The sequence below is a fragment of the Rhinolophus ferrumequinum genome, chromosome 15 (genome assembly GCF_004115265.2).
Source record: "Rhinolophus ferrumequinum isolate MPI-CBG mRhiFer1 chromosome 15, mRhiFer1_v1.p, whole genome shotgun sequence".
NCBI lineage: Eukaryota > Metazoa > Chordata > Mammalia > Chiroptera > Rhinolophidae > Rhinolophus > Rhinolophus ferrumequinum.
The window spans coordinates 22,765,001-22,777,275 of NC_046298.1; the positions used below are offsets into that span (position 1 = coordinate 22,765,001).

At 46.8% G+C, this 12,275-nt stretch overlaps 1 protein-coding gene across 1 annotated transcript in view; it reads right to left on the bottom strand.

The window, feature by feature from the left end:
* Positions 1-2,410: 2,410 nt before the first annotated feature.
* The window catches only part of CFDP1 (craniofacial development protein 1), a 99,336-nt gene continuing 89,471 nt past the window's right edge, over positions 2,411-12,275 (bottom strand). The window contains exon 7 of the mRNA XM_033128947.1: positions 2,411-3,422. Coding sequence (XP_032984838.1) covers positions 3,332-3,422 — 91 coding nt within the window. The 3' untranslated portion in view covers positions 2,411-3,331. The remainder of the gene's footprint in view (positions 3,423-12,275) is intronic.

The window sequence follows — 12,275 nt, forward strand, 5'->3', positions numbered from 1 at the left end:
GTATCACAGCAAGCAAGGCATGTGGTGCCCGGCACCGCGCTGCCAACCACCTCTAGCACTGACTCAGTCTTTCCACTTCCCACTTCCTGAAAACATCTTCCTTGACAATTCGTGACTCTGGGATAAAGGGACAGCATTTCCTGAGGGAGTTAGGCAGATTAGTTTTCACTGAATGTGGATGTGATGAGCTAGATAAAATATCCATTTGAAAAAAAAATTATCCATTTGTTCTTAAAAACTGTGGGCTAGACAGTGTCTGGCATGGTTCATATAAGACTGATGAAAAAGGTGATTCCTGATTGAAGATGAACACACTTCAATCGGCCCCACCGTGCAGCCTGGCCTCAGTGTGCCCATGAGAAAGGCCAAGCCTTTGCTGAGGCAGCTCTCGGTCTTTCAAGAAAGAGGCAGGATAAGGTCAGGACAAGTGGCAATGCTGACTGAGAGGGTAGGTCCTGCCAAGGGCCCAGATGGGGCTCAGGCAGGCGCAGAAATGACCAAAGTTGGTCCACACCTGCCCGTAGAACCCACAAGGATGCCCACTTTACCGTCTCCAAATTTTGCCACTCACTGAATCATGCAGGCCTGTCCCTTAGTAGCCGCGCCATTCCCTTCCTATTCTCTCCTACACCTCAGTCCTCTGCCTGGGTCCCTGGCTGGCAGCAGAAACACTCCCTTCTGCAGCCGCAGCACTCAGCCGACTGTGGATGATCAGGCAGGCCTGAGGAGACTCACATGTCCCAAGCCTGGTTCAGAGCTAGGAGAAACGGCCACTCGTTTGGAGAGACCAGCTACTGCCCATGCTCCAGGGCCCGTCGTGCTGGCCAATCCCAGTGTCCCCTGGAACTGATCCACAACAGAAAGGAGTGAGAAGGTGCTTCAAAGTCTGGGAGATGAAGTGACACAGAAACAAGCACAGGATCTTAGGAGGTGCGGGGGGAGCAAACTCTGGGAAGCCGCCCATTCTGTCCTGAAGAGCCAGAGCACTTCCAACCTCTCCTTATACACAGCTCATTTCTGCCTCTCTGGGACAATTTAAAAAAATGATTTATTATGAAACATTTACGTCTATCTAATCACCTGTTCCTAACTCCCTGCCCACTCCCCCCGCCCCCAGCTGGGGGTGGCTGGATGACCCACCTATGGCCAATGAGACATAAACGAAAGCCTGCTCTGAAGCTGCTTTTAAGCCTCCCTATAAGGTGATATATGTGCAAGCGTATATACACACAGGCACATGTATTAGCCAGAGAAAGCTGCTTCATCAATAAGATGAACTGAGCTTAATACAGGTGGCTTTTAAAGTGGGTACGTGTAGATGAGGGGGGAGGAAGCTGAAGTCAAGGCACGTGAGTTTTAAATGTGTGAGTCTGGGAACACCAAAGTAAGGATCTCCTCAGCAGGGAGGAGGGCGGGCATCTGGAACAAGCATGATGCAAACAGCGACACACTCGCATTCCCCGACAAGCTGCCAGTCTGTCAGAAGACGGGCTAGGCTAGAGGGGCTTTTCAAAAGACTCCTGGATGTGTCAAGTCATCGAGTGGAGATTAGATGTGTGCAACAAACCTGCTAGGAAAAGACACAGCAAATCAAGAGACAGCACAAGAGAAGTGACCTTTCTGCAGAGCTGTAACACGCGTCTGATGCAGAGGACAGAGGAGAAGCCCGTGCGAGGGCCGGGTCATGATAAGACGGGCAGGCCGAGAACCAGCAGGGGCTCTCGCCTGATTTCTCTCTCCATGATTGAGATGTACCTGACTTCTCTCTCCATGTCTGGGAGCGAAGCAGGAATAGCACACCCACCCGTGCAGAGAACCCACCATGCCTTTGCTGCGTCTGTCTGAATCGCGCAGGCTTCCAAAGTGTGAAGACTTGCTAAAAAGAAAAACCCTAATTTACAATGAGCTTAGCACCATTTATTCTATAGGATTATAAACTGATCTTCAGCCCTGGAGAGGAGCCCCCCTGCGCCGTGGGACAACGGCAGCTGAGATGAAGCACTGTGTGAATGGGGAAGAATGTAGGAGGCCCCGAGAACTCCGGAGGAAAGTCAGGGCCACAGCCCTCCACAGCGCCGGGAACAGTGACGCTGCACGGAAGACACCACACTCATATCTGTCTCAGCTGGTGGCACGTGTGCGTCTGGACGTCCTGCCCTCATCAAGACGCTGGCTGGTCTTAGGTGAAAGGGCTTTTTTGTTACTCCTGTGTCCCTGTGCGGGACCGTAACTGAGGCCTCACTGGCCACCTGCTCTGACACCAGCCTGGAAACGCTCTATGACCATGCCCAGAGTCCTTCACGGGAGTGGATGTGAACAGAAATGTGTTCACATGCAGCCTGTGAACTACCTTTCTGAGTGATCAGGTCCATAACCATGCAGAGCTGGCAATCAGGGCTTCTGACCACACAGAGGACTGGATGGGAAAGACGGCTGCTCAGACCCCGCAGACGTGTCAGGAGCTCATCTCGGCCCTGTAAGTACTGCTGTTACTCATGCCATTAACAGACCAGACAATGGAGGCTCAGACGCGGAGCTGTGGTCAAGGTCACAAGCTGGAAGACATCCAGGCAGGAACTGGATCCTTCCCCCAGGACAGACCCCTCCCAGGACCAGGCTGTGGGCTTTACTGCTTTATTAATACAAAGTATGGGATTTAAAATTTCCTATGGAGTACAAAAAAGAAACTCCCTCAATCTTCTTTGACAAACCAAAAAATTAAAGAATTATTGAGTCGGGAGCACATCTATAGTCAAGTTTATAGTCAAGTCAAGTTTAACTCTGGGAAGAGGAAAAACGCTGAAGGTAAAAAATTCCTATTCTGCAGTAACATACTGGTACTTTCAGCCTTACGTTATACCAGTAATAGGAATCCCATTCAGGAGAGAAGGAGATCAGCAGAGAAGCACGAGGGGAACTGAGAACAGAGCTGCCCACGGGCCTGGAGCCCCACCCACACTCTCTGCGCGAGGCTGACTTCAGAAAGAGCCCCACCGCCCCAGCAATTCACATCCTCACCAGGGCCAGGCCAGACCCGCCGGGAATGGACTGACACGGCCTGGTGGACTTTGTAGCAGAATTCAGGGAAGGTGAGTGGTGTCATCATCATCACCAGTCTCTCACAGGACCAACTTTTATTCTTTTAAGGACAAACTTTTAAAAGTAAAATGAATGAAACCACGTGAGATCAAGATACAAAGACAGAAATTCAATGTACAAAAAAAGACTTTGCTGGGAAACAGTTGAGGAGAAACACTGGAGACGTTTCACAGCCGCACGAGAAGCTCACATTGTAAACAGGATTAAGCTGCTATTGCTCTCCCCCATCACGTCAGGGTTTCATTTTGCTCAGCCTGAGATCTCGCTCAATTTCAAACTGCCTGTGATCCACTCGGTCTAGAAAAGCTTTCCGTTCAATGTACCTAGAAGAAAATGAAAGAGATGTTTGTCAGCAGAATTCAGTAAGAGAAAGGGCCCCCTGCACTGTCCCATCCTCCCCGGTGTGAACAGGTCCCCCTCGCAGCCAGCGGGCTCCCTGGGTCAGAGAAATGCAAACAGCCGACCACAGTTGGTGCCCAGAATGACCACCCACGACTCGGTAACATCCAAACAACTCACATTTGGTCTAAATGAGGATGTTTCTGGTTCAGATGTGAATGAAAATAAAATGAAAAGGAGAGAGCAACAACTTATCAAAGGGAAAGTACACTGGAGGCTTGGTGGCAGGAAAATGTTGCAACTATGAAACAAGGCTTTAAGGAAAGAAGAAAACCGGGTGAGTCAGACACAGGTTCAGAGCTCAGCTTGCTTATGTGAGCTGGGCCACACTGGTCAAGGACTGACCATCTCTGAGCCTCATTTTTCTCAACTGCAACACAGTGATGTATTTCCTGGCCTAAGTGGTGTGCTGAGCTGGTGGGGAGAGAAAGCTTTGCATCCTGCATATATACATCAAAACATAAGAAAAGGTGCATCTGAAAGTGGAAGAAACAGGGTAATAAAAACTACCTCGTAGGGCTGCAGTGAAGGTAAACGTGAGCTGAGGTACATAAAGCGCTCACTTTAGAAGGAATTAACTGCCTCCCGCTCTTTCCTTCCACTCACCCTCTCTCCTCTCAGTGTACCCTCCACCTAATTGGGTGCGGGTTGCTTCTGTGCAGTTGACAGAAAAGGCCATTCCCTAAACTCCTCTAAGGGCACGAGATCAGTGCCTCTGCTGCTCAGAGTCCACAGACAGGTCAGTGCTCTGCTCCCTAATCTGAGGCGAGGGTCAGCAGACGGCTTCCCTCTCTTCCCATGCAGGGCAGGAAGGAAGCACAGGGCTGAAGCGGAGGCGAGGCTGGTTACTTAAGAAGAGACACTGCTGCATTTTAATGCTCCTTCTTCTCATAAAGTGTCCCTCGATATGTCTGGGGGAGGGGCATCTCTGCTAATTAATCTACTGAGAGAGCAAAACTGCCATTGAAAATGGAAGAGATAATTGAATCTCTGCACTAATTTTTCTTTTGTTGCACTGTGGAAAAGGTACACCTGTCTGTCATTTCAAGGCCATTATACATTTATGGTGAGAACGTCACCGGGTTTAGGAACCTGTGTTTCTTTGCCGAATTCAGGGCCCGGCTTTCTCTGTCACAGCAACCCGTGAAATGCAGTCCATCCTCCGTGCTTTCCAGCCAAGCCTGCGGCCACCACCCCTATACCTAACTACAGAGGGGGTGATGGCTCTGCACCGGAATGCAAGATTCTGCCACTTGTTGGCTGTGTGACTCTGCTAAGCCACATCGCCTTGCCCATTTACCTAGCACAGAGTAGGTGCTCAATAAAATGGCAGTGAGTGCTGTCACCACCATTTTGAGAAGCCAGCTTCCCGCAGGGTCCCGAGGTCAAAGGATTCAAGAGGTGCTGTCGGCTCTCTCCATGAGTGTTATCAGCAACTACCGTGTTTCCCCGAAAATAAGACCTAGCCGGACAATCAGCCCTAATGCATCTTTTGGAGCAAAAATTAATATAAGACATGGTCTTATTTTACCATAATATAAGACCGGGTCTTATATAATATAGTATAATATAATACCAGGTCTGGTAATTTTTGCTCCAAAAGACACATTAGAGCTGATTGTCCGGCTAGGTCTTATTTTCGGGGAAACATGGTAGTGGCCACCACCTGGCCCGGGGTTGGGAACTAAGAGGCTGTGTCACAACTGCCAACAAGAGGCCAGAATGGCAGAAACACAAGGCAGGGCCTGATCCTAGGTTTGACATAAGCCCTCAGGGTCAGGTTATCAGACTTAGCAAGTGGAATACCGGTTAAATTTAAATTTCAGGTTCCCAGTGGACAGGGAAGCCACAGACACGGGACCCACTTTTGACATGGAGAGAAAACAGGGGAGACCGGTGGGAAGGTAGACCATAACAGCATAAATTCCCCTTCCAACTGTCACTAAGGGACGTGGATTCTCCAGTGGGGACTGTTAACCAAAATCGACTGAAGGGCTTTGTCACACTACAACCACCACCCCTCCCCAGCCCAGCCCCCTGGCCCTGGGTGAAGATCGCCATGGGGACCAGGTTTTGACAGCAGTGTGCTTTAAATGCTCCTCGAAGTTCCAGCAGAAAAAAAATGGTGAACTTAGAGCACATTTCAAGAGAGCCATTACCCAGTGCTACCCAACTGAGAGCGGGCTGGAAGGGGAAGGAAGAGGAAGCACTGTGTGGGGCTTTGAGCTTTTGTAGTCTTTCCTGACTTTCCTTTAAAGAAGAGGAAGTGATACTTAAATTGGGATGCTTGCTGAGCATGACAGGGCCTTGCGGGTTCCCAGAAACAGTGCTGGGTCCAGCTGACCTTGAGACTATCAAGAGCGAAGCCAGGGTGGGTGCTAAAGAGGCAGGTGCAGGTAGAGTTCAGAGTTCAGGTTTAGGGAAGGCCTCGGGTAGCAAAGAGGGGCCCATGTGCAGAATGCACCTGAATTCTCAAGGGCTTAAAGGCCATCAAGGCAGGTCTGGTGACTTCATTCCCCGATTCACAGCCATCTGCAGCTGCTCACGGGATCCCTGTGATGGCTTCGCTTTGCTGCCAAAAGCTGACCAGAAACAAAATTTCTATTGGACATGGACTCCCCTATCACCGAGAGAGAGAAAAGATGCCATGGATGAGGATAGCTTTGATGTTTACTATTTTTGTGACTTTGGGCAAGATATTTAATTTTCTGTGCCATATTTTCCTTCTCTGTAAAACAGGAATAAAAATTACAGTACCCCTCTGACAATACAATGAAACCATGATAAGTACTTTGTAAACAATAAAACCCAAAATAGCTATGAGCATTGTGGGGTTCGTGCTTCCCATTTCTGACTTGACTGCATCACTATAAAGCCTCAGAACCGGGGACAGCTGGAACAGGGACCAAGGGACCACATGCTCCAGAAAGAGGCAGGGCTCGTGGGGAAGGCCCCTCCTCCACGGTGGCCTGAATGGACGGCCTATTTCAATGGAGCCTCAGGACGTTTCCAGGCACCTTAAAGCGGGTTACAGCCCCAGTGGTTCCCAGCAGAACCACCAGCTGACAAGTGCAATGGTGCTTTTCTGGCCTGTGCCCAGCACTCCTGGGGATACAGGCTGATTTCTCCCAGTCTACTGGGAAGCTGGGGTGTGGGTGGGGGCGTCATCCCTTCCTGCTACCATTACCGTATGTGGCCCATCTTAGAGGCCGCAGCTCTTCACTTTCATTAATAAAATATGCTAATAGCATCAAAACCTAAGGGATTTCCTAGCATTTCCTTTCAGAACCAGGTTAGACACAATAGACTGTGATATGGTTTTGATCTTTCAACCCAAATTACTTTTCTAACACCAATTTTCTTTAGAACCAGGCCAATGGGGAGGGAAGGGAAAATGGAACAGGAGAAGGGAAGGTAGAAAATGCTTCCAGGGAACATGTCAGCACCTATTTCTGGGAACCCACATGGCACGAGAGGCTGGCCACCTACCCGGCCAAGAAGTCAGTGTAAGCAGGATGCCCAGTGGGTGTGCTGACGTCCAAACGCTCCATCACCTGCCCACAAGAAGCCTCTTGCCCACTGGTCAGGAAAGGAAGAGCACGGGAGGTCCAGGGAAATCGGAAGTGGGTCCAGAGCTGAGGACTCCTGGGGGCTGCCTTAGAGGTCAGCAGCAAGCAGAGCCGGCGTGCACTCAGTGCAGCACAAACACCAGAAGGGAAGGGGTAAACTTTTAATTCCCAAACTGGAAAGCAACGGGCAACAGAGGCGCTCAGAGGCTGGAGTAAAGCTCTGTGATGGAGGTAATAAGATACGCATTATTTTGCCCTGAGAAATGCAAATGAAAGAAGCAATCTGTCTAGTATTGCACAAGCCATGGGGGTTGGGAGCGCCCTGGAAGAGATGTGACTTGCAAACACCTTGGGTGCCAGATTTTAATTAAGTTTCTCCTCCAGTGCTTTCCTCCCATTTCATTTCAATGTTGTGCTGGTTCTTAAAGCGTGACTGTTAGGGGTAATGGAGAGAGATTCTTTGGAGAAAGAAAATGATTTTCTCTGGTCTTTCCTTCATGACTCACCAACTCACAAATACACCTGGCTTCCAAGAGCTCCATAGCCTTCAATTTGATTGTCAGCGGCAGCAGGACCACGCCTCTGCTCCTCATTTTCTATGCATCAGCCCTTCCCCTATGCCTGCTGGCCTCCACCTCGGCAGTGCTGGAGGACCCACTGCTGAGGGCGAACACTGCCGGGGAACCTGTGGGATGGGTTACAGGCGAGAGGGAAGCAATACCAAACGCCTCGAGCACAGACTGCTGACATCCATCCTGAAATGCTGGACTGGGCGAAGGGAATCTGGGCTCAGAGGAAAAGTATCCTTGGTAGAAGCATCTGAACCAACTTTGCTGACCGAAAATGACGCCTGGGTGGAGCCATCATTCAGATGTATCCTGCCCTTCTTTTCTGGGTGGTCCATTCTAGTCTTACTAGGCTCTGAATCAAAGCCATGGTTGTCTGCTAGCCAGTGGGATGGGCATCGAGACAGCGCAGAGGCTCAGCATGTGCTCTGGGTAGGTGCTTTTCTAGGTGCTGGTGACAGAGTGGTGAACCAGACCCTGACCTTGGGGGCTTACTACATAGGAACATAGAAAACCAAACAGGACAACATGCATCAGTTGTTAATAAGTGTGATGGACAAAACACGGTGATGTGATTGCGGGTTCTAGGGTAGGGCCACTCTAGAGACTGGCACCTGAGTCCAGCCCATCATGGAGAAGGCTCTGGAGGAGCACGGCTGAGGATGGGCTGCCATGAGCAGGGGAGAACAGGATAACAGGTGGGCAGGGGACAGCTCAGGGAGGGACTGGAATGCCAGGGTAAGGAGCTGAAAACTGATTTCAGCAGGGAAGAGAGGAAAATGGTTTGTATGTAAAACAGTCATTTAGCTGCTACCGTGTTTCCCCCAAAATAAGATCTAGCTGGACCATCAGCTCTAATGCATCTTTTGGCGCAAAAATTACTATAAGACACGGTCTTATATACTATATACTTATATACTATACGACCAGGTCTTACAACATAACATAACAACATAACATAACAAACATAACAACATAACATAACATAACATAACATAACATAACATAACATAACATAACATAACACCAGGTCTCATACTAATTTTTGCTCCATTAGAGCTGATGGTCCAGCTAGGTTTTCTTTTCGGGGAAACACGGTATGTGCTGGAGAATGGAGGAAAGGTAAAGATGTGGAAGCAGGGAGCACAGCAGATTTCTATGGCTTGTACTGAGTGGTGGCAGTGGGGCTGGACTGAAATATTTCACGACACAATTATCTAGTGGACTTTCAAGACATGAATGGAAAGAGAGGAAATCAAGGATGACTCCTAGGTTTTCCTTTTAACAGCTGGGTGGATGGCGATGGTGCTATTTTTTGAGAAATCTGAGGGAGGAAAATGTGTTTATGGAAAGAAAGCAGGTATGTGGTTTTAGGTATTAACTTTGACATGTGTCTTGGCCATGCAAATGGATATGTTAACAGGTGATACGGGAGTCTGAAGCTCAATGGAATGATCACTTTTTGGGGAATCATCAGCAGAAAATGGTACCTAAGACATGGGACTAGTGAGCTTTGTTGGGGGAGAGAATGTGAGAAGAGAAGGCTGCCAGGAATTCAACTCTGGGACTCCCCAAATTTAAAAGCCCAGAAAAGGAAGAGAGATCAGCCAGGGACAGTGGGAAGAGATGCCCCCAAGCTGTATCTGCCATGACTGTGGAAAGTATTCCTATAAAGGGTTGGTAGGAATATGCCAGGAAGGGGGTTAAAGGAACTAAGCATTAACTTTCCTGTAAGGCCCGACACTTGGTATGGTTAGTAGAAGCAGTTGGGAGAAAGGAGTGAGCAGAGGACTGGGGGAAAAGAGAGGGTAGTCCTATTTACAAACACGCCAGACATTTCCCCTACTAATGTGATACCCGGAATAAACCTGAGAAGTATACTGAAGAGTTTCTGCTTTACAGAGGAGGAAACGGGGGCTAGAACACATGGCAGGTTGGTAGAGACAGGATTTGAATTCAGCTTCAATTCAGTTTATGATAAAATATAACACACACACACACAGCAATGTATAAAACGGGAACGGCAAAAGGATTACTATCAAGCAAGTGCGCATGTGGCCTTCACCAGGTAACATAGCAGCAGCTGGCTGCCTCCAGGGGGCCCCTGCAAACTCTTAGCCAGTGCTGGCCAGCCCGGTGGGAGCCCACATTCCTTGCTCTCCTTTCACGTTCCTGTTCCCTTGACATTAGTCCAGTTGTGCCTCACTTTGAACTTGACATAAATACTTATACTGTGTGTATTCTTTTGTGACTTGCATCTTTCACAGACTGACCTAATGGACACACTGGTTTTGCATGTTCTTGACCCTCACATAAATGGAATCATACTTCATGAATGTCTTTGTGTTATTATGTCATTGAAATTTTTTCACGTTCATTCCCATTGCTGAAGAATATTCCCGTGAGCATACCACACTTTGTCACACTACTGACAGACATCTGGGTTGTTTCTGGTTTTGGGATGTTATGAAAACCACTGTGATTTAAATTCTCATGTGTGTCCTTTGGGGAAAGAATAACTGAATGTCTGCTGGGACTGCAGCTAGGAGTTGGCCTGTTAAATCACAGGGAAGAACTAACTGCACCAAGTGTCAGTAGATGAATGCCTAGTGGTGCATTGAATTGAATCGCAGCTCCCACACTGACCGGACGTCTTTATCATGAGGAGGAGGAGGCTGCTCTCTTCATTTCTGGCAATGTTTCTGCCCTAAAGTCTATCTTATCTAATATTAATACAGCCACATCAGCTTTCTTTTGGTTAGTGTTTGCGTGCTTTATCTTTTCTCCCATCTTTTTATTGTCAACATTTCTGTATCCCATTGTTTTAGATATGTCTGTTTTAAACAGCAATTGGTTGTTTTTTTATTTTTTAAGTCAATGTGTCAATCTCTGTCTTTTAACTGGAGCATTTAGTTTACTGACATTTATTGAAAATTCTGATAAATGTAGTTTTAAATCTAACACCTTATTTTGTGCTTATTATTTGTCCTGCCTGTTTGGTTTCTTTAATTCTTCTTTTGGGTCTCCCTTCACAAATCACTCTATTTTTCTCCTTCTATTACTTCGGAAATTCTGTACTGTGTTTCTATTCTAGGAATGCCAATATGCACACTTAACGCCTTCCACCTCCTCCTGGATAAAACAAGATCTTGGGAAAATTAAACTCCATTGGTCCCCCCCCCTTCCAACTTTTACGTATTTATTGCCAGGTATTTTAATACTATCTTGCTTTAAGAAAAAAACCTAATAACTTACAAGACAATAATATTGTTTTATATAGTCAGCGCTGATTTAAATTCACCTCATATCTGCCTCTTTGTCTGCTGGGGGCAACTCTCAGCTTTTATTATTCTCAAAATTTCCATATTTGCCCTCGTTTTTGAAGGACACACACACACACACACACACACACACACACACACCCCCAAGCCTAGGTTGGTAATTGTTTATTTCTGCACTATGAATAGACCGTTCCAGTGTCTTTGGCTTGTACTGTTGCCAATAAGAAGTCACCTGTCAGTCTAATAACCCTCCTCCTTTCAGAGAAGTCTTTTTTTCTGGCTGCTCTTAAGATTTTTCTCTTGTCTTTGGTTTGCTACAGTTTCACTCTGATATGTCTAAGTGTAGATTTCTATTTTATTTATCTTGGGATATACTTTGGGTTTAAAAAAAATCTATAAACAGATCTCTTTCATCTTTATCTACTCTGTCCTCCAAACTGCTTAACTTCCCTTCCATTTACTGTCTTTTTGTTGCTGAACTATGTTCTGGATAATTTCTTCTGTTTTTCAGTTCATGGATTCTCTTTTCAGCTGGTCCTACTATTAAATCTATCCATTTAGTTTTTAGTTATGGTCACTATATTTTTTATTTTTGGAAATTATTAGTGTCTTTTTCAAATCTGCTAGGCCACTTTTTTAAGTTTAAAATCTGTACCTGGTATTTCCCTTGCTTAAATTCTTTGCAGATCTGATTCTGTGCCTGCTGTTTCTCAAGGTGCCTTGTTCTCTTATGTGAATATTTTCAGATAGCAAAATTGCCCTTTAAAAAAACTGGAAATAATAACCAACCTAGCTTCAAATTCTATCAAATCTTTACAAGGGGAAAGACGTGATAGCACTTACTGAATGGAATTACCATCAAAACACAAAAAGCACAATAATCTTTTAACCTCAATCCAACCTTATTTTAATCAGGACTGCATAACAGGAATATTTTGATCACTAGTCATGACCTGAACTCTTGTATATGAGATCAATTTAAATATGGTACTCATAAAAAGGTCACAGTCTCATAAAAAATATCACAGAGGCCAATCGTTACTCATAGGTAGATTTTTTTGCGACATTATCAAATGTGACCTTTCCCCCTTCTTTGTTTAGTAAAGATCACTTTTCGTTCCAGGGGTACACTTCTGGGGATTCTCCACATATTCCTGCAGAGGGTCCTCTCCCCAGATGTTGCCTCTGCTCTTGCCATCTGTGTAGGAGAATTTGGGGTCTGACCTGCCTCTGCCCAAACAGACCTTACAGGTTTTGGTCCTTGTGCTTCCCTCCCTTCAAATCTGTGGCACTGGGCACACTTCTCACTAGAAATCTTCCTGCCCTTCTTGACATCCCGTTTTGAAGTCAGCTCTCTAGTT